Here is a 22,289-nt window from a genome sequence, read left to right on the forward strand (position 1 = left end):
ATTAAATTATTTACCAATATTTAAATTGTTGTTTTAAGAAATAGTCCATATATTTTGTTTCTCCAATTAAAAAAAAGACAAAAGTTTGTGGCAACCTGGCCCTGCATTCTTAGTGGGCTTGCAATGTGTTGCATCTCATAATAGTGCATATTTCCAGTATATCCGATAGCATGCATACCTGACCTAATTTCACTCATTTGTGTTACCTTCCTACAGTCTTTAGACATTTGACTTCATAACTACTGGCATAAGTTAAAAGGATGACAAAAGAAAGACCATTCAATGACTTTGGAAACAGTAGTTTACAGAGTTGCCCCAGAACTATCTCACTCACACATTTTATTTAGAGTTATGCAACCAAATTCATGTTAGTATAGAGTTATTGAACAGGAGTGCACAAAGGAGAGACACAAGAATCCTCCATCGTCTCCTTAAAGTGTTCTATGGAGCGAGGCTTCTCTAGCTAAGATTGGGACACTGTGCCAGGAGCTACCTCTATCCACAAAAATTTGTGACAACCAGATCTCCTTGAAGAGTCACTTTTAGTTAAAGATTAACAATTCAAGACTTAATTTTTGTATTAAAATATGGTGCTTAAGTATGCAGAATTCAAGAACATAACAAAAGTGTGAAATTTCAAAGATATTTGTCATTTGTAACAGAGAACCATGCTTATACCACTGGTCAATCCTTTGTGACACTGTTTGAGAAACAGACTAGGTTCCCACCAATTTCAAAACCTTGCATCTTTTACCTTGTGGCCTCAGCCCCTCTTGAATCTCTTTCCAGAAGTCTTACAGGCACAAGGTTACAGATATATAAGATTATTCGCACCAAAATGAAACAACTCTTCTTTTGGAATGCCATTTTTTAAATGGTTGGAGTACTATTTCAGCATAATGTACTGTTTAAGGACACATTTCTGGAATCAGATTGCCTGAATTCTCTACTACACAATAGCTGTGACCTTAACCTCTACAGACTCTAATTTCCTCACAAGTCCTTCACATGATGATTAAGAGATTTAAAGGTGTCAACATTTATAAGGCATATAAAATAATTACTGGAATATAGTAAGTGATACAAACCTTGCTACAGTGAACGCTGAAGTTCTATTTTTCTAGTTTTATTTTTAGGTAGAAGGAGCATAATTATATTACTCATATAAAAAGTTTCATAACCTCATCTTGAGATAATACCCTTGTGTGAAACACCTATCATCCAATCCTCTGGTGACTCAGTCTTTGATTTAGCACTGTGAGAAAAAGCACAGTACCCCAAAATGAAAACCTTTAACTCTGAACTGCGATTTAAGTGTATTTTGATATCTCAAGAAGCAATAGAAAAACCAGGACAAATGGACGTCCATATAATATTTATTTCAGAAATATGACAGACTTGATCCCCATTTTTTTACACATTTTAAATAAAAGAACAAACATTCAGTGCTCTATTGCATTCAGTGGCATTAAAATTATATTAATTATACATATTTAATTACTGGGTATTTTTAAAGAATTATTGTATTAGTTCATTGCAATTATACATCATAGTGAGGCTCAATGTGATAAAAAATGTGCATGGACACAGCTCTTAGTATATTTCCTTCCACATCCCAACCCTGTTAGAGAAATTGGTTGGAGTATCTTCAGAGTATTTTTTAAATTTGTTTTTGTTTGTTTTGCTTTGCTTTTTCTGTCTAAAAATTTTTAATAGCAGAAGTTCTATTCCAAATACCATATCAAAAAATTAACTATTAAATGACAAAAGCCTGTTTTAAAACAAGGAACCATGGTTTTACTCTATTTTAACAGGCTCATAATTAAAAGGAAATTTATACCTAACAATCTCGGGTTTTTCTGATTAGCCTTGCCCAGTAATTCCCTAACTCTTTAAGTTTAATTATGTTAATTGGCTATATTTTATTATTCTAAAAATGAATAATACTTAATTCCACAAAGTGGAGTTGCCTCAAACATTTCAGTCTCAAAACCACTTTATAATCTTAAAAACTAACAACCTCAAAGAGCTTTTATTCATTTGGGTCATACCAGTACATATTTACATAATTTAAAAATCTTGAAATGAGGAATTTTAAAAGTATTTATATTTTAATAACATTAAAATAACATTAAACCAGATGCATACTAAAATAAACGAAGTACTTTCCTGAAAAATAATTATATTATCCCAAGTCCAGTCATTATTTATAAAAGTTGCATAGCTTTACATCTTGTAAATCACACTAATGTCTGATTTTAGAGATACAGTTGAGTTCTCATATTAACGACTGCATTCAATCTGTTGGGATGCATGTTTAGGATGAAGTATGTGCAGCCAATCTGGCTCTCACAGATACGTACTTTGGAATAAGAAAGTGTTTTAAAAGGCTTTTTTATGCAATTGTGTACATTTTTTCTTTGATACTACACTCAAACCTGAAAAGTGGCAGTTTCTTAAAGATTAGTTGCATACGAAATCTAAAACCATATCAATGAGCATTTTGTACATGTTGTCGTAATATCTGTATTCTATCTTGCACTTTCAATGGATTTTTTTCACCTATGAATTATTTGTAGCATCACTGGCTATTTAGAAAATATGACTCACTAAATTGTATAAACCCTCAAAGTGATGGCAGAGGTATAAAAAATTGCATTTATGAATGTACCATCAATCTTATCAGAAAAGCCTGTCAGAATTGCGATGCTGTCAAGCTTCTGGTGACAGATTTTCCAAAGTTCTACTTTTTGCTTGAAAGCCCAAATGTTATCATTAAGAATAAAAATTGTCATGTGTTTTCTCTAAGTAGGTTCATTGCTAAGAAAGTGCTGAGAAAGTGTTCATTACCAAGAAGTGTTGAAATACTAAGTCAGAATAACTACAGTCTGCTTGTCAGTCATTCTTTCAAGTAAGAAAAAGTGGCTACTTGAGCTGGTAACTCTGCCACACAAATGCTTTCTCCTGAAACCCATCATGCAGAATATTCTACGCATAATTCCTATTTCACCATGCAGAATATTAAAAAGACAATAAAATTCAGGGTTGGAATTTCAAAATTAACAATTATTACTATATCATCAAAGTTATTCTTCATTCCAGAAAATCTGTCATTTCTCTATTTCAGAAAATGCCCCAATTCTAGCACTTGAGATCAGCTACAGCTGGGCGTGATGGTGCACGCTTGTAATCCCCGTGCTTGGGAGGAGGAGACAGAAGGATCATGCAGGTTTGAAGCCAGCCGCTCTGGCTTAAGAGACCCTGTTTCCAATTAAAATATAAAAAATAGGTCTGGGAGTGTATCCCAGAGGTAGAAGGGTTCCATCCCCAGTACCAACAACAACAAAAAAAAAAAAAAAAAGGAAAGAAAAGGAAAAAAAAGATCAGCTACATTTTTCTGGTATAAAGGCAGGTGCATAAGTAATGTAAGCTACTTGAAGTATACCTTCAGAACAGAGTAATTGGTTCATTAGTGGGTACACGTGAACAAGAACAAGAACTTTTTCAGAATAATATGTAGGCCAACAAGTACTTTTTCAAAATAATATGTATGCTAGGAGGAAGTTAGAGATATATGTATGCTAGGAGGAAGTCAGATTATTAGTTATAAATACAATGTAAATCTAGTATATCTCTTGGTCATATTTGCTAAACATGAAAAAATATTCTCTGAGATTCTTTTTTAAAAAAAAGTCAGAAGTCAGATAAGGAGAGATAGACCCTTAATGACCCTACTTAAACTCCTGGGTTTAGGATCTTCCTGACATTGTCTTCCTTCATGATTTTGACTTCTATGAATCAATCGAATCTACTTTTCTGGTCAGAATTAGCTTAAATTAAATTTTCCTTCCTTATAACCAAAAGAATTCTGATATAAAATGAAAATAATATGTGAAAACAAATGTATAATTTGCATTTTTTAACGTTCACAGTATCTAATAATGCCTTGAATATGACAGCCTTGGCTCGCATTTAATTGAGCCTTCTCAGATTACATACCTTTCTAAAATGCACATCTGAGTCCAAGGTCAATCCTGGCTTAAATGTTTCAACTGTCCTTCAACATGGGGATTGAGATAAGGGGAGTAATATTTTTTAAATTTGTCATAATAAAACACTAACCACCTTCATAGCCTCATCTATTTTTTCCACTAGAACGTTTATCTCATTTGCTTGTTCTCAAAATAGCCCTATCCTTTCTTGCTACCAAGACTTTGCATGAGCTATTCTCAGCATAAGCCAGATACATAGTTGATAAACTCCTAATCAATCTAGATCTTTCAAAGATCACCTCCTCTATAAAGTCTTTATGTCTCATCATTTGCCTCCCTTAAAATGTATGCCTTTTGCATTCTTTATCAAACCTTCACAAACTATATTAAAATTGTTTTCATATTTATCGGTTTAGCCTATGAGTTTATGAACTTCTTTACTTCAAAAATATCTTCTATCCATATATCCCCAAACTTGATCCAGAAATTGACACGTACTGTGTATACTTTAAATGTTTATTAAAAGCAAACAACTGAAAATAACAGAAGGATTTTAGTCATTGCCTTTATATCCGCCATTTCTTTGCCCCGTAACCTGTGCAAAATCACTCATGCTACTATAATCCTGCATTTCTTCATAAAATTGGAATAATAGCGTCTGCCTTGCCTAGTATGCTAATTCCATGGACCAACAGGCAAAAAGAGAAAATGATCTCCCCCAAAGATGCCTATGTTTTCATCTCTGCCACCTGTTAATATGTTACCTGAAATGGCAAAAGGGACTTGAAGATGTCATGAAGTTTATAGATATTGATATGGTGAGACGACTCTGGATGATCTGTCTGGACTCAATCAAATCACAGGAATCATTAAAACAGTAGCATTTTCCAGGTGAGGAGCAGAGTAGGGATGAGGCAACATGGAGGAATGTCAGAATGTTTCAAAGCTTGAAAAGGACTTGATCCACCATTGAGAGATTGCAGATATAGAAGGGAGGCCATTAGTTAAAGAATATAGGAAGCCTATAAAGGTTGAGAAGAACCCTTACCCTATACCCTGTATGCAGCAAAGACACAGAAACCACAAACCTACAATGTGCAGTTGAATTCCACCAACAGTGTGAAGGTGCTGGGAAATGAAAAGACTCGGATCCTCCGGGATCAAATCCCTCACTCATCTGAATGTCAGCTTTCCCATGTGTGGCGTACAGAGTCAGCCGAGCCAACTTGTGCCTGTGCTTTTGACCTACAGAACTATGACGTAAGAAATAGCTATTGTTTTAAGCTGCTGAGTTTCTGGTAATTTGTTATGACAGCAAATGGAAACTAATACATATGTAATATTGCATTTTATAAACTAAAAACATCAGGCAAATATGTGCTCTTATCATTTGATACTATGATCTGTCAGAAACTTTGGATTAAGGAATGTACTAAACCAATGTTGCATCTATAATAAGGAAGATAAGAGTGAAAGAAGAAAGAAAGTAATGTTAAACTCATGAATTTAGTTTGCTTCTCCAATGTTTAACTTTGAGGTCGTCTCTTTCCAGATCCCTGGAGATTTGGCCTTTCTGCATACAGAAAGATTTTTTATTAAAGCTCAAGTCCCCCTTATAAAAGCTTTTAAAAGCTTTCTTTTAAAAAAAAAATCGTCCTATCTCTTCTTCTGTACCATTTCCCCTAAATGTAAGAAAGTGCAAAGATACCAAAGAAACATAGGAGACAAAATTAAATCAGGGGGCCTCGTAGCTCCTCCATTATTCATAGCACTTAGTGGACTATAAATGATTTAAGAGTGATACAACCCGACTTCTCAGAGTAAATAGTTTTTATTTCCCTGATTGGTAAGCAGGAGAAAGATTCCATGTTTCTATTATCAAAGACTTTTACTTATCTTTTGCAAAAATATGAGAGTATGTATCTTTCTTCCAGTTTAGTCTGTTTTTAAAAAAAATATAAGTTCAAATCAAGAAAAAAGGAAAGGAGATTACAACTTCATTGCTTTTATTGGGCCATTATGATATGCCAGCTGGCTACAAGACACTGCACAGAATATAGAACTGAGACCCTGAGTACATAAACTATCATTAAGTGAAGTCAATCAGAATCTAATATTACTATTAAGTTCAAACCAACACCATGGCGTTTCTCATAACCACGCTTAGCACTTGGAGTAGCCGAGACTCACAACAGGCTCCCTAAATGTTAATTAATTATGCTGGACTTAGAGTTAATTCCTCCAGTGAATAGAACCTATGTGAAAAGATGAGTCAGCCATAACCCGAAGCTCGCTTTAATTCAGGATTGTGGGATCAGCTAATAACAATCACAATAATAGCTGACACTTGTAATCTTCAAAACACCCTGAAAGCATTTACTAATCAACCATTACACCACCCTGTGGGAAAGATAAATATTATTCTCCTCATTAGTAGCCTAAGAAATTGTAGCTTTGAGTGAAAGGTTTTGCTCAGGAGTCCCCAAGAAAAGCCTAACCGAAGAGAAGAGAATTAGAGTCTTATATAGACCATTAAGAAGAAGCTTGGCAAAATGGAAAGAATAGATGATACCTTCAGAACTCTCCTGCTCAGGGAGTTTCCTTTAGCCACGGTGCATATTTTCTTAATTGTTCTAGGACATTCAGTCCTAAAGTAGTCACCAAACAGCTTCTAAATGGGGATAAAAGACTTCATAGATCCCACAAATAGGCCTGTCTGGCCCACATAGTGTTTTTATTTTTACGGAACATATTTAAGGTGCAGCCACACTTGTCTCTACTCCTTTGCATCTGAGATAATGGCATCTGATGATGCCCTGGTTGTGATACCTGTGAAGAGCACCATGGAAAGATGCCTTTTTACACCCAGAACCACCACCAGCTCAGGAAAGATGCTGCTGCATTTTTTTGGGGGCGGGAAGGGCAACACCCTAGGCAAAAGTAACTGACAGAGGACATGATAGTACCCCACTGCACTGTTGTGGCTTTTCTCTCCATTCTTCCTCCCATTCTGTTTCCTTGCCAACTGCTCATTCCTTCTGCCTCTGCATCTGTCCCTGTGACTACTATTTCAGAGCATCCATGCTGGCTTTCCCTCTGCTGGGAATGTTCTTATTTCTGCTTCTTATGCATCGTTGACCTTCAGAACTATATGGGTCTCGAATGTCTCGAACATGTGCCTAGCCAATGTCATCCCACCTCCCTCTCACTCTCTAGCCTGCTTTATGTTTCTTCATAGCAATTATCAATTCTGAAATTATCTTTTATGTTTTCTTAGTTCTCCTTGAGGACAGGTCTGTTTTATTTACTGCCAAAATACCTAGTTCAGAGCCTGACACATAATAGGCCTGCAAACATATTTAACAATCAATGAATTCGTAAATTGTGAACATATTTCCATGTATATTTGTTATTACTTAATAACTGTATAATATTCCAATAGCATCCAAATGTTTTTAAACAATGTTTTGGTTTTAGAAAATGAGGTAGTTTCAACTTTATTCTTTTAAACTAGTGAAATGTGAAGGTCGTATCAAAAGTGTGTAGAAAGAAGAGATCAAGGTGAAAAAGCACCCTGTCTTTCAATAGTTGGAGGGCTGTTCCAGTGTCTGCGGTGGAGCTGATTTCTCCTGACTACATCTCTTTTAAGCCCATCAGCCCTCTCTGCTCAAATGCCCTCCTGATATATTTCATTCCTAAGTCTAGTTTTCTGAGCTGGGTTCCTGCTTAAAGATGATGAGATACAGAACTTAACGCATCAAGTGTTCTCTGTAGATGTTAAGCCCTTTCCTATCCCTACTCATCCAAAAGAGAGACAACTACCTTGTGCTTCCTTTACCTTTGGGTCTTATCTTGTGTCTTATCTCTTTGGGGGCCAATCATGGATAATGAAATTATACTAACTTAAGATAATGTATTTGTGCAAATAGTTAGAGCATCCAAATACACCCACTACTTCTGAAGCCTTTAGGAAGGATTATTCAGCCGTGTGATTTCAAAAACAGCCCTGGGAGGAGTTGGAGGAGGTCAGGGGCAAAGTGAGGATGTCCGTGACTACTCTCTAGTGAGTCAAATAATCTGGAAAATATAAGTGCTGAGTTCATAGGGAAATCCAGGGCCCTGTTCCTCCCCCACCTCCTCACTTACAGTATGTATATTCAGCCACGAGGATATGTCAGGCCTATCCTAAATTCTGCCCTCAGTTTTCTGATGACAACTCTACCTGAGAGTAAGTGATGGAAGGTTCATGTTCAGACTGTGCATATACTTGGCTGAGGATAGACTTTGGTCTTACATTGCTAATAATCCTCCCTAATTCCACAATGCATTCCAAAATAGAACTATGTTCTTCTAATTATAAAATGCAAGACTGCTAGGTGTATTTCCCAGAGGCCAACAGTATTAATTCGCATACCTGAAATGCTAGTTTACTATGCGTCTTTGTAAAGCATCTGTAGGTTTTGTCATAAACACATAGAGTTTAAGGAAACTAAATTAATTACATGCACTTTAATATTGAAAGCACAAAATAACAAATCCTACCTACAATGAATATTTTACCCGTCTTGCTGAAAGGAAAGACAGATGAAAGAAAAATGTGTAGTTAAATATTCATTTAATAGTGTGGATGGTGAGGGGCAAACGTGTGGATGAAAAATGAATGCTAAAGTCAGATATTTTTGAAATAAATGAGATAGAAACATTTGTGCTTAAAACCTAAGTATAATCTAAGCAACTACTGAAACAAATATCATCACTAATAAGATATTTCTGGAGGCTCACAAAAATATAATCAATTTTTCAGTTCATAAAATTTCAAAAAATTGAATTTACATTTGCTAAACCAATTAACAAATTCTAATTTACACAGTGTTGGTGCTTCTAATTGGCAGCCCTGCATTTTTATGAGTCTTCTTGTTAATCTCTTATGGTAATCAAACTCACAAATTTAAAATTCATTGGTGTTCTTGATACGTGTAACTAGTTAAAATTCTTAATTAAATTAGGGTGACTAAAAGAAAAGTCGTTTTAAAAGTAAAATCATAAAGTGTTATGACTAATGCTGTACAAATTAGCATAAAGTAGGTTTGGGGAGAATCATTCTGAAGACTTCGCAATTAGGAGCACCTGCTATTAGTGCACTTGTTAAACTTTCATCAATTAATCATTACTCTCTCAAATAGCAAGAAAAATTGAATGTTGTGAATATGAAGAGAGTGATTAATTGCAAGTGGCAAATTGCTGACTGGTTCCATTATTACCTGTGCTTTAAGAATTTCTAGAAACAAATGTCTATTAACAGTTTTATGAATACATAAATTATACTAATGTGTTCAGCATTGGTTAGTTTTCTGTCTCACTTATTCTGTAATAATTGTTTTCTCAAAGTTATAAAGACGACTTAGACAGCATAGATTCTGTAATAGGATATTATTATAGCTTCATCAAAAACATTTAACGATTGCATTATTTAATCTCGATTCTCTAAATATGTACTACCCATATTTTCTGTTAAGAGGGGCATAGGAAGAGGGAGCAGTTGTTTTGCTATGGCATAGAAATCAATCCCCATTTGGAGTACAATTTAGGATTAAACAATAGAGCAGTATGGCTTCAAAATGTTAATTAATTCTCAATTTGGCCTGCTGTTCTCAAACCTAAGCATTTAGATTGCAAAGGGCACTTTGGTTAAGACTCATTTTATTACAAGTTAAAATTACAAAAAAAAATTGATTTAGAAATGTGTTTCTAAATCAATGCAGCAATAGCATAGTACCCAAAGTCTTTGCTAAAATGTACTTTTCATTATTCCAAGATTCACACAGGGATCTCTAATGGTCCCTGAAAATCCAGAGATTATCAAGAAATGTGACTTTAAGTACCATGAAATTGCTATAGCTATTTATCTTAGCTATTCATAGATAAAGCCATATAACTGTTAGATGAAAAAGAGTTTCAAATGTAAGAAAGACTTCAGCTACATTTTATATTTTAGAAGACTAGAAGACAGGGTCCAAATTAGAAATACAGGGGAGGGGTTGTGGGAGGGAGATGACCTATAAAGCAAACTTACAAATTCCAAACTCAATCAAAAAGTAATAAATATATAACGAAGATGCTTTTCTTATCTTCTGGAAAAAGTAAGTATTATACTTGGCATTGTCTTCCATAGCAGCTCTGGGCTCATGACTATGTTCATACTGGTCCAATCTCCCACTGGCTTTTTATGTCATGTGTGGTCATGACTGCCTGAATCATGAGAAAGATTTATAATTTATAACAGTTCTTCCCTGGAATGGAAAGAGAGGTCTGAATTAAAATGTCTCTGTGGATATTTTTGGCCAGATCATTTTTTTGTGTGTGGTTGGGGCTCTTGGTAGTGGTGTATGTTAATCATCCCTTGCTTCCATCTACTAGATTCCATGGCACGCCCACAACTCTGACACCCTTAAATGTCTCCAGAAGTGTTAACATATCCTCTGGTTATTGCACACATCCTTGGATGCCAAAATCACCCTCCATTGATTATTATCAGCCTAGATTGATCGAAATTTCTAGATAATATTATGTGGGTAAGTCAGCTAAATTCAGCTCCCGGCACTGATATTTTCTTTCAGAGGTTGGCAGCTATACTTCCTGAATTTATTTTCTAGTTCTACTACATGCTAACCTTTTGATCTTTATTAACTCAAAACTTCATCTGTTCAACTAAAAATGAAGATAAATTCTGGCTTAGCAAGATTGTTATGAAGAGTGAATAAGACAATGAATGGAAATACATAATATAGTGTCTAGCACATTGTTAGTCCCCTGTAGAAGTTGGTTGTTATTTTTTTCAGCATCATTTTTTGTGTTTGTTGATTCAGTATCATATCACTTAGTGAAATTAAAGTATCTAGATGTCATCTCAAGTGGCAAAAAAGAAAGTTTTAAGCAAAAGTAATAATATTTTATAGCACTTGAGCATCTAAATGCTATCACAGAGATTATTTTTTATTTTCCAGCAAATACTTTATCTTATTTTTTTTTACAATCAGCATGCCCAATAGCTTATTGAACATTGTAAAGTTAAAAAATAAGTCTGGTTTGGATGCTCAGAGAACTTAGAATTTAGTCAGAGAATAGGATCCTCTACACACAAAATCATTAAAGGAAAATAGATGTGCTGTTTCATACATATTAACTAGATTGCCAGCTATGTGAGGATAAAGATAATATCTTAGACACCTCTCTAATTCACCAATGGTACGTTATAAGTAGAAGGAACTCCATAAATATTGGCTGGGTGGAAAAATGGAAAGAATGTCAGAATAAAAATTAATTTTCTTCCAAATTGTCCACAGCTTATTGCATAGCCTTGTTGAAAGCAGTTCTGTAAGTTAGCCCCTCAATAAATGGGGAAAGTAATAATAATGCCTAATTCCTGACATATATATAGCCCCAAATAGTTTTCAAAGCATTTCCATTTACATTATCCTATCTCATGGCAATTCATCATCAGTTCCATTCTTTTCTGAGAGATGAGTAATTTAATTGCTATTGCTATATCCCAGGTCTTGTCCCTGGCATTTTTGCAACCTAGGGTATGGTTCAGTCTTTAAATGAACTGGATCCTACAAGAATCCGGGGTAATAGCACAAGATCAAGTTGAGTACATATAAAATTATGTCGCAAATAGAAAATCCCTTAAAATTTATATTTATGGCACAGAATCACAGAACTAGATAGAGCCCTAAGAATCTGGTTAGTCTTATCTTATACAGATGAGGAGATACAGTCCAGCGGGTTAAGAGAATTTCCAGGTTGTCACTTGGCGAGTCTCTGGCCACATCAGAATTAGAAGCTGATGACTCCTCCATTGTCTCATGGCATTACTCATCACAAAAGACAGACGATTTAAATCTAACTCAAATAGTCACACTTTCTTTGGCTCTGCGAAAATGCTTTTCATGTAAGAGTGTGCACATTTGTTAGCCTTTCATTTATGAATCCAATAAACTAATGAGCACATAATTTAGTTAGCTAATATGGAAAGAAATAATGTCATGAACTGACATCTCTTCACCAGTCATTTGCTTCTGAAGTCCAAATGGAATTTTTTCTCTTCCATTTCTACTTTAACATCTAATATATGTTGAAATAATTCCCTTAATTGTAGAGATATTCTGTAGCTGTCATTAAATACAAATTAACTAAATATTTTCAAGCACTCCATGCATCTTTCACTAACTTTTATTTTCATTTTATTCTCACATATTTGGAGACCTAATGAGCTCTATCTATGGTATGCATGATGTATTTCCTTGTAGATTCAGACAGTGAGGCTCATTCTCCTTTTGGACAAATGTTAATTTGCCCCAAAACTAAAAATATTCTCAAATAAATATTGAAAATGTTGGTGGCTACCCACAAAGATTTTAAAGACCACAACTATAATTTATGCACTAGGTCTGCTGAACCATCTTTCTATAATTTGAATATTTATAGAGTTTTTATATAAAAGCTTTAATAATAAATACATAAAGCTGGGTGTGGTGGCACATGCTTGTAATCCCAGCATTCGGGAAGCTGAGACCAGAGGATCGAGGTTCATGGAGAGCCTCAGCTACTTAGTGAGGCCCTCTGCAACTCTGTGAGACCCTGTTTTAAAATAAAGAATAAAAAATAGGGCAGGGGGCATAGCTCGAAGGTCGAATGCCCCTGGGTTCCAACCCATACCCACAAATAAATAAACAAATAAATAAATAAACAAGTAAAACGAGAGATAAATAAGTCAACTAGCAATAACTATATTCAGTGCTAGAATTAAGGACCTTAGTTATGTAATCATTGGTGAACTATGAAAGATAATTTAAACTTTCTTTGAATATGTTCTGAAACTAGGGTCATTTCTCAGGCTAAGTCTGAATGAAAATAGAAAGACTATGGTTAGCTATAAAGTTCTAAAGGACAGACAGCATATTCTATCTATTTCTGTATACATTAGCAAACAGTAGGTATTCAACAAATTTTTAAGCTGAACAACTTTGTCTGTAGATTGCTAAATATTTTTTAGTTCTTTCCTGAGATCTAAGAAGAGCAAACTTTTAAGGAATCCTTTGCTTGCCTTATATGCACAACTCAGTGTAACCATTTGGGTTACTTTATGTGGATGCTAACTAGTTTCTAAATTTGAAAGGCATTATTTTGCTCTCCTTTTTGCTGTGTAGAATTTCATTGTATGGATATCTCATAATTTTGTAATCCATTCATCCTTTGATAGATACCTAGTTTATTCCATAATTTGGCTATTACGAATTGCACTGCTATAAACATGGATATGCACATGTGTATGCCGATTTCAGTACCTTTGGGAAGATATGCAGGAGTGGTATAATCTGAATCATATGGTGAATTCATTCCCAGTTTTCTGAGGCATCTCCACACTCATAGCAGCTGCACTAATTTTCAATCCACCAACAGTGTAGAGAGTTTCTATTTTCTCACATCACTTCCAGTATTTATTGTTATTTTCTTGAACATTGTCATTCTGATTGGAGTTAGATTGAATCTCAGTATAGTTTTGATTTGTATCACCCTGATTGTTAATGATGTTGAACATTTTTTCAAGTTTTTATTGACCATTTATATCTCTTCCTTTGTGAGGTGTCTATTTAGTTCCATTGCCTATTTCTTGATTGGATTATTTGATTTTTTTAGCATTACATCTCTTATGGGCCTGCAGAATATCATGTTAAGTGAGATGAACAAGTCACAGAAAGGGAAGAGTCATATGTTTTTTCTCATATGCAGAAGTTACAGAGTAATTGAGATACCAGAGAGACTTCAGATAATGGAAGAAAAACTCCAAGGAAGCCAGTGAGGTGGCTCCAGTGAGGTGATCTGAGGGAAACTCCAGTGAGGTGGTCTAGAGAAAGGGGTGGGGAGGCAGGACCAATGAAGGAATCACTTTCACTGACATCATGTACATATGTGAGAATACCAATGTCAATCTCAACACCCTCTATGGGAAATATGGGGATGGTAAGGGAGTCAGGGGAAGCCCAGCAAGTGCTATGTGCATATATGTTACCATCACTATGAACTGCATTATGACGAGAGACTATAATGCACCAATAAAAGAATGAAGAAAGAAAGAGAGAGAGAAGAGAGAGAGAGAGAGAGAGAGAGAGAGAGAGAGAGAGAATGAGAGAGAGAGAGAAAGGAAGAAAGAAAGAAAGGAAAGGAAGCTATGCTGACCATTTTGCTTCCCTTTTTCCTATAAAAGTTTTAGAGTCCATGTTGGATAATTTCTATGCTACCCTTCAACCTCCCTACTGTTTTTGATAAGCCAAAACTATGGTCTATTTAAGTAAAAACTTCTAAATCTTAAATCAGTGCTAACTCCAAATCTTAAACCCCAAATCAAAAGAACCATAGCATCCTTAAAAATACCTGGACACCAAGGTCAATTGCAACAAGTACCTAAGAAATAACAATAAAAATTAAGGAGAAGTTGGACAGAGTGAAATCCTAGTAGAATTAAGTAAATTATGTCAATTGTGGACATCCTCTTAACTTGCCAAAGCCCATGAAAGGCTACCCAGGAAAACACAGACTATTAATACATTAGGGGAAGGAACCCATTTATCACAGTCAACAAGCTTATTTCTCTTAGACAAAAAGAGATGGCCATGGCTGGTATTCTCCAATTCTTTGTCCATATTCTTAAGGGACCAATAAAAATTACATTACCAAAGGATTACTTTACCTTTAAAACCTCTCCCCTAATAATACACATATAGTCTAGAAACTTCAATCATGTCTCCCTGCAAGATTCCACTTACACGGGCTTGCTTTTTCTTACAAAAGGCCTGTAACATTAGTATATAACCAATGGGCCTTTACTTAGCTTTAGGAACAGCCCTTTCCAGAATGAGGGGCTGGCCGTCATCCTTCTCAGTCATCTACTCCCGTAGGAAAAAGTCCTTTATCATCTTTCAGATTTGGTTATATCACTAGCAAAGGTATAAACCTCTTCCCACATCTCCAGAAACCATAAATTTCCAAAAATGCAAACTCCTGCTCATAAATGTTTTCCATGGACCAGATCCAAGATGAGCTCTCATTCAGAAACTGCAGGTTCTGGCCTCTCTTCTTCCTATGCAGAAGTCCAACAGCTTCAGTGCTTCATGCCCTCTAGGCTTACTGGTACTTCTTGAAAGGCCAGGTTTCATTATCAAATCAGTGTGTTGCATGTTCTACAGCTAAGAACCAGATGGACTGAACTAGATGGTTAGCAACACAATTTCTATACCAGAAACCTACCTTTTAGGGCATTCACTTCTCCAGATTCATGGCGTTTGATTCATTATGTAGAGCATTGTGCACTCTTTCTTCTGACTTGAAAGAACTTGCAAAATAAATCGCTAGCAAAGGTTGGAGGAGCAACCTTAAATTGACTGCTTTTTGAGTTACATACTTCCTAGAAATAGAATGTCTTCTATTCAGTACTGAGTTTTTTTTTTTTTCTGATATGGTAGGTGCAATTTGTTCTAGCACATAAATTCCCTTGTCATGGAAAGCAACACCCACCTATATGAGTTATTTTCAATCTCGGCTACACATTAGAATTACTTTGAGAGCTTTAAAAATACCAATATCCAGGGTTTACCCTCAATATTCTTCCATAAGTGATCTGGGGCAATGTAAACCAATTAGTATTAATGCTTTTTAATTCCCCGGGTAATTCTAATGGATGCTCAGAATCATGAACTTATGCTTAGATTTATAATCTTTCCCTCTGATAATCTTTTAAATTTATTTGGCTTTACAACATTCTACAAAGGTAATATTCCCTGGAGGAGTGAGGGTAAGATTGATGATGAACTCAGTATTTCCCTACCTAAAGCCACTGGGAAATGGATTGGCCATCACTCCCCACTGGGCCTCTATTTTAGATATAGAAAAATTAACCTAAAAGGGATATTTATCATCAAATGTGTTCATGAACTAAACTTGGTGGTGCTAAATGGTGGATATAAATTCAGAGGAAATATTGCACTTGTCCCTAGATCAAATATTCTTACTTATCATTTATCATCTAAAGACACATTAAAAAATTCTGCCTTAGTGACTCAGGGAAAAGATTTTTCCCTCACTTTCTTTTAACAGATTAATAATGAATTAAATCCAGTCTGCCCTTGATCTTCTAGAGTCAGAATTGGCAAGGAGGGTTGAGCAACTAAATGAATCCCAGGCCACTTTACTATGAAACTCATGAAGCAAAAGACAAATGCTGTTTGTGGTTTTCATACATTTTACATCTTTCTGTGGTGCATAATTCTGGCTCTGCCAGGATGGAGTAGCTCTATTCTTCAAAGGGTCTCCTTTCCACAATTAAAAACAAGCAAGCATTGAACATCACATAAGCAAGCATAGAAATTCTCACAAAGGGGGAAGAAGAAATCTGGCTCAAAGGGACCTTAAAACAATTAAAGAGAACTCAAATAAAGGAGTAGATATGCTGGTGAAGCAATGGAGAAGGTTAAGAGAAGGGAGGATTGGAAAAAGATGTAATGAAGATAATAATTTAAATAATTATATATATATATATATATACAAAATTATTAACACTGGTCTCAATGACATGTATGGGTAAAGGGAGGAAGTGGAGTGGTATCTTGAGTGAAACATACAAAGTATCGTGTGCATGTATATTCCTATCTCACGGTACCTCCTTAATATGTATAATTACAATGCACCGATTTAAAAAGAAAAGACTTGAGAATCAACAAGGGGGTAAGTTCCCTGGGATTCCTTCTTTCTTCCCACTTATCCAAGATGGAGCAGCGAAGACTCCAATTTTAAAAGAGCCAGCAGGCACAGATCAAACAAAATAGTTCCAAGAAAAATCTGCTCATCCCAAGCCAGGGATGAGGAAAATAAGGCCGAACATTAGAACACCTTCTTGGAAATGCCAGTCCTACACTAGCCAAACAGTAAGAGAAAAAAAAAAAATTCCACCTGAACCCACACAGTTTCAGCCATGGAGTGGAAAGTTGATCCCCCACTCGAGTCTCCTGCCCAGGTGAAAATAGCCAACATTCTGATTCCCCAGTATCTTCTCAATGTCCAAGGGGCTGAGCAAGAAGATGATATTGCATACCCAGCTTGGCAGAGTAGGCAGTGCTCTATTTTTTCCACTAGAGGAATCGCAGTGGTATCCAGAGCCTCTACTTTCACCCAACACTAATGATATTGAACAAGGTGGTGCCAGTTGGGTTAACGCATACTCCATTTTCCCCTCCTCCTTAGTGTCATCAAGACCAATACCCTAGCATTAAGGAGTTGAAATAAAGTAGTAAGAGGCTGCATGGTTGATAGTGAGGTGGTTACACCATACACACTGGGATCAAGAAGGCCCATCAAGGGGCTAGGCCTCCATCTCTACCTAGAATCAAAGAGGCAGAAGAGGTAGTGGGAGGTAGGGAAAATTGGAACTCCATTCCTTTTCACCTTGTTTCAGAGAAGCCCCAGTGTGAAGCAGATTCAATCTATACCTTGCAGCAACAAAACAGAGTGAGTCAGGGCCCACCTTTTGCCAGGGTATGGTACATGAGACCTATAAGAATTTGAATATATATACACCACCCATTCTTAAAGGTGCATCTTAATGGCAACATGGCCTACACAAAGAGAGAGATGGTTAAGTAGGAATGAGAGTCTCACAGTACAATATCCAAAACATATAGGATACAGTTGAAAACTAGGCATCACATCAAGAACCTTGAAAAATCGCAATATGAATTTAGAAATTCAACCTACAGATTCACCAACAGGTTCCAGCACCAAGATGAAATAAATGTTGAAAAATTTTGTCAGTAATTTGTTTGTTGGTTGGTTGGTTTATTTGTAGTGGTATTGGGGATCAAACCCAAGAGCATTCTACCTCCACCCCAGTCTTTTTTTTTTTTTTTTTTTTTTTTTGAGACAGTGTCTCACTATTTGCTATCCTTAAATCTGCAATCCTTCTGCTTCAGGCTTCCAAAGTTTGGGACTACAGGTTATAGCCATGTGTCACCATGTCTTGCTTGTCAAGGATTTTAAAACAACCATCATCCAAATTCCCCTTTGCAATCTAATTTTCTTGAGACAATTGTTAAAAATAGAAAATATTAGTAAAGAAATTTTATTTTAAAAAGCTGAAAATTTTAGAATAAAAAGTACAATAACCAAAATTTAAAAACTAATTGAATGTGCTCACTAGTAGATTGGGGATGACAGAGGATAATCCCAGCGAACATGGCAGATTAATAGAATTTACCTAGTCTGAACAATAGTGAGAAATGAAAAGAAAATAAGCAAGGTCCAGGGAAAATAACAAGAGAGAAAACATCCATCTCATCGAATTTCTAGAGGGAGAGCTGAGAGTGGAAGTGACAAAATATTCAAAGAAATAATGGCTTAAAAATACCCCAAATTTGGTGAAAGAATTGAATGAACCTACAAATTAAAGAAGCTAAGAAAACTTCAAATAGAATAAACCTAAGGGAATTCATACTAAAGTACATCAAAATTAAACTTCTAAAAACTAATGACAAACTATTCAGAGTAGCCAGAAAAAGTAACACATTATTTATTTATAAGAAAAAAATGTTCATATCTAATATTGTGGAGGTCAGAAAAAGTGACACACTTCTCTAGTATCAGAAGAAAGAAACTCCAAAGCAAATTCTTCATCTGGTGAATATATCCTTAAAAAGTGAAGGGGAAATAAGGATATCATCAAAGGGAAAATAGAATTCATTGTTAGCAAATCTGCTGGTAGAGAATGGCTAAAGGAAGCTCTGTAAGTAGAAAGAAATATTAATGAAAAATTATTGGAATTTAGAAGGAAATAACAATGAAATTGTTAAGGATATGGATAAATATAATGTGCAATCATACTTCATTTTTTCCTGTTATATTTGATGATTAAAGCAAAAATCATAACACCATCTAGTATAATACCCCACGTAATTAGGGAAAATACCTAAAAAGCGAGGGACTTAGTAGAAGTAAAAGAGAATAGAAAAGACACAATTATTATTCTCAGATATGATCCATCTCCTAGGTGACCTTTTTTTTTACCTTTTCAAAGACCCAACTTTGAATCTCAGTCTCTCTCTCTCTCTCTCTCTCTCTCTCTCTCTCTCTCTCTCTCTCTCTCTCTGTTTTCTCTTTAATTTATTTTTGCTCCTCCTTTTACTTATTAGCTTTAACAGACTTGGGTTTTATTAGCTCTTGGTTTTTGATCATAGAGGCTTAGTTTCTTGATTGCATATCCTTCTACTTTACTAATATAAAAACAAAAACATTAATTTCTCTGAATATTCTGCTTTAAATGTATCCCAGAAATTTTAAAATGTAGTTCTTTTCTTTACATTTAGTTTTAAATATTTTATAATTTCCTTTGTGAATTTTTTCTTTGACCTAAGAATAATTGTGAAGTATGTGGACTTTTTTTTTTTTCCTGAGGAATTGGGAATGGAACCTAGAGGGTATTCTACCTCTGAGCTACACCCTCAGCCATATTTTTTTTAATTCTTTATTTTAAAAGGGGTCTCATTAAGTTGCGCAGGGCCTCAATAAGTAGTGGAGGGCTGCAGTAAGTAGCTGAGGCTGGCCATAAACCTGAGATCTTCCTGTGCCAGCCTCCCACGTAGTGGGATTACAAGGGTGCACAACCACACTTATCTGGCTATTATCTAATATTTAATTTTCTGGTTATCTTTCTCTATCCAATTTTATTACTTAGTTTTCTCATGACCAGAGAAAATACTATATATGATTTCAATTCCTTTACATTTATTAAATTTTGTGATCTTATGTGGAAGACAGAAAATAATCCCTCAAGTCTCCAGAATCTATAAATGTGTTGCCTTAGTTGACAAAAATGAATTTTCAGACATGACTAAATTAGTGATGGTGAGTTGGGAGATTCTGGGTTATCTGGCTTGGAGGATGCATACCCATACACATTGTGCTGTTACCTAAACCTGTCCAGAAAGAATTAGGCCATTTTGCAATTGTTTATCAGCAAATACCATTATCGCCATTATCTCTACCCCTGAGGCTTTGCCAGTAGAGTATGTTGTCAGATTCTGATTTTTTTCTCTTGCCAGTTTGAAATGTTTAAATGTGTATATATTACTAGAGTTTTTTAAAATTCATTTTTAACTTAATTGTGATCAAATTAAGCCTATTTTCTATGATAAAAATCATTTGCATTTTTCTATGAACTATTTATATCTCTACAACATTTTAATTTTAATAAATTCTGTCTCTGGTAGTTCTTTATATGTCTGGAATATTAACCCTATTCTTGTGATAAAAGCTGTAAGCATTTTACCCCAGTTTAGTTTGTCTTTTTTTTTTTTTTTTTTTTTTGCTTATAGTGTCCTCCCTCTAGGCAAAGGTTTAAATGACTTTTCACTCAGTTTTCTAACTGTACATCTTTAGCAAAATACACTTTAAAGGGGGAAAAGAAGTGAAACAAAATTTTCAACCTTATTCACAGTTGATTTTTATATTGGAGTATTTATAACTGTTTTATACATATCTTAGAATAAACTAAATATGCCAATTAGTAATCAGGATTTCTAATATAAAGCATACAGCATAAATAAGAATCAAAGAAATTAAGAAAAGCACTCTAATGTTAAATTTGAAATGAGAATACCAATATGAACTCAATGTATAATTTTACTTATATTTACATATGTCTTAGCTTTATCCGTTGAAACATCTGGAAGTAATAATACCTCAGTAAAATGAGTGATCCTGACATGTAGATCTTGATTTTTAACTACAAGTTCCCAGTAAAAGAAATTAAAAGTATTTCTGTTTGAATTTAAATCAAGGATAGAAAATATAACGTAAAGCTGTAATATCTTACTAGTCTTTAGAGCAAACAATTAATCAATTCCAATGTAGTTTTAATAAAAATACACAAAGGCACTTCTTTTTTTCTGTTGCGATGGTTATCGAACGTAACAACATTATATGTCCAAGCTACACTCCCATCCCTATTTAATTTTTTATTTGAAATCATGGTCTTTTTACGTCTCTGAGGGTTTCACTAAGTTGCTGAGGCTGGGTTTAATGATTGCAGTTGGAAATGACTAAAGCATAGATGCATAGAATGATTTTATAACTTATTGTCAATCTGATACATTTTTTTGAGAGTGAGCGGGGTCATAATAACTAATGCTGGAGAAAGAGACAATCAGACTGTCCTGTACAAACAGAAATATGTAGTCATCAAACTGTTGTATCAGTTATTTACTCTGACATCTGGTAAATAAAAGAAAGGATTTGAGGAAAATTACAGAATAAAAACATTTTTTTTTCACAAAAGAAGGTCAGAAAAATAGAAGAAATAACAGCATTACACACTCATAGTTTTCAGAGCCCCAACTTTCCCGGAGAAATAAGTAACTCAGGAAAACATCATTTATAGAGATAAAAAATATTAAGTAGAATGTTGCCAGATGGTTGCCAGAGAAAAACATACCTTTCATTGGAGAGATCTGCTAACCATCAATCAACAGATTCATCAAATTGAGCTTCATCGATACTGGGATACCTTGGCATTGAAAACTTATTGATGTGATGCAAGATGAAATGCAAAGCATTACCTATGAAATACTGTTGTCCAAAAGATTTATTGTGCATCAAGTCAAGTCTTTAGAGCAACACTCCAGTCCTCCAGGCAGATGGGATAAAGAAAAAAAATGAACATTAATAATGAACAATCAGATACATTTAGTATGTGGAGCAATCAATGAGAAAATTGACTTGGTCTTTTCATAACATATGTTTATTGCTGCATTGTAATTATACATCATAAGGAGGGTCAAAGTAATACAAACATAGATGCACACTGCATTCCCCACACCATCCCCACCCCCACAAACCCAGCCTTCCCTGTACCTGTTAATGAGATTGATAAGTGATACTTTCATGTATGGACATAATATTATTTGAACCGTTTCTTTCATCAAGTCTCCCTTTGTTCCTCAGTCTCCCTTCTCCAACCCCCTTCCATCCACCCTTCTACTGGTTTCTCTCCTTGTTTATCAGAAGTTCTTTGTGGTTTCTATTTTCTCTCTAGCTTCCACATATGAGAGAAAATATATGACCCTTGACTTTCTGAGACTGGCTGATCTGATTCTTTATGGCTGAGTAAAATTCCACTGTGTATATATATCACATTGTTTTGGTCTTTGTCTTTCTTTGAAGGACATCTAGAGTGGTTCCTAATTTGGCTATAGA

At 35.0% G+C, this 22,289-nt stretch overlaps 1 protein-coding gene across 1 annotated transcript in view; it reads left to right on the plus strand.

The window, feature by feature from the left end:
• Positions 1-22,289, plus strand: part of LOC308262388 (phospholipase A and acyltransferase 5-like) — a gene marked incomplete at both ends in the record, with an annotated part of 39,726 nt that overhangs the window by 11,345 nt on the left and 6,092 nt on the right. Inside the window, 3 exon segments of the mRNA XM_080694808.1 lie at positions 5,059-5,290; positions 6,751-6,932; positions 17,500-17,579. Of these exon segments, the coding sequence (XP_080550934.1) occupies positions 5,059-5,290; positions 6,751-6,932; positions 17,500-17,579 (494 nt within the window).

The sequence above is a fragment of the Muscardinus avellanarius genome, assembly GCF_963383645.1.
Source record: "Muscardinus avellanarius genome assembly, chromosome: 4".
NCBI classification, from domain to species: Eukaryota; Metazoa; Chordata; class Mammalia; order Rodentia; family Gliridae; genus Muscardinus; species Muscardinus avellanarius.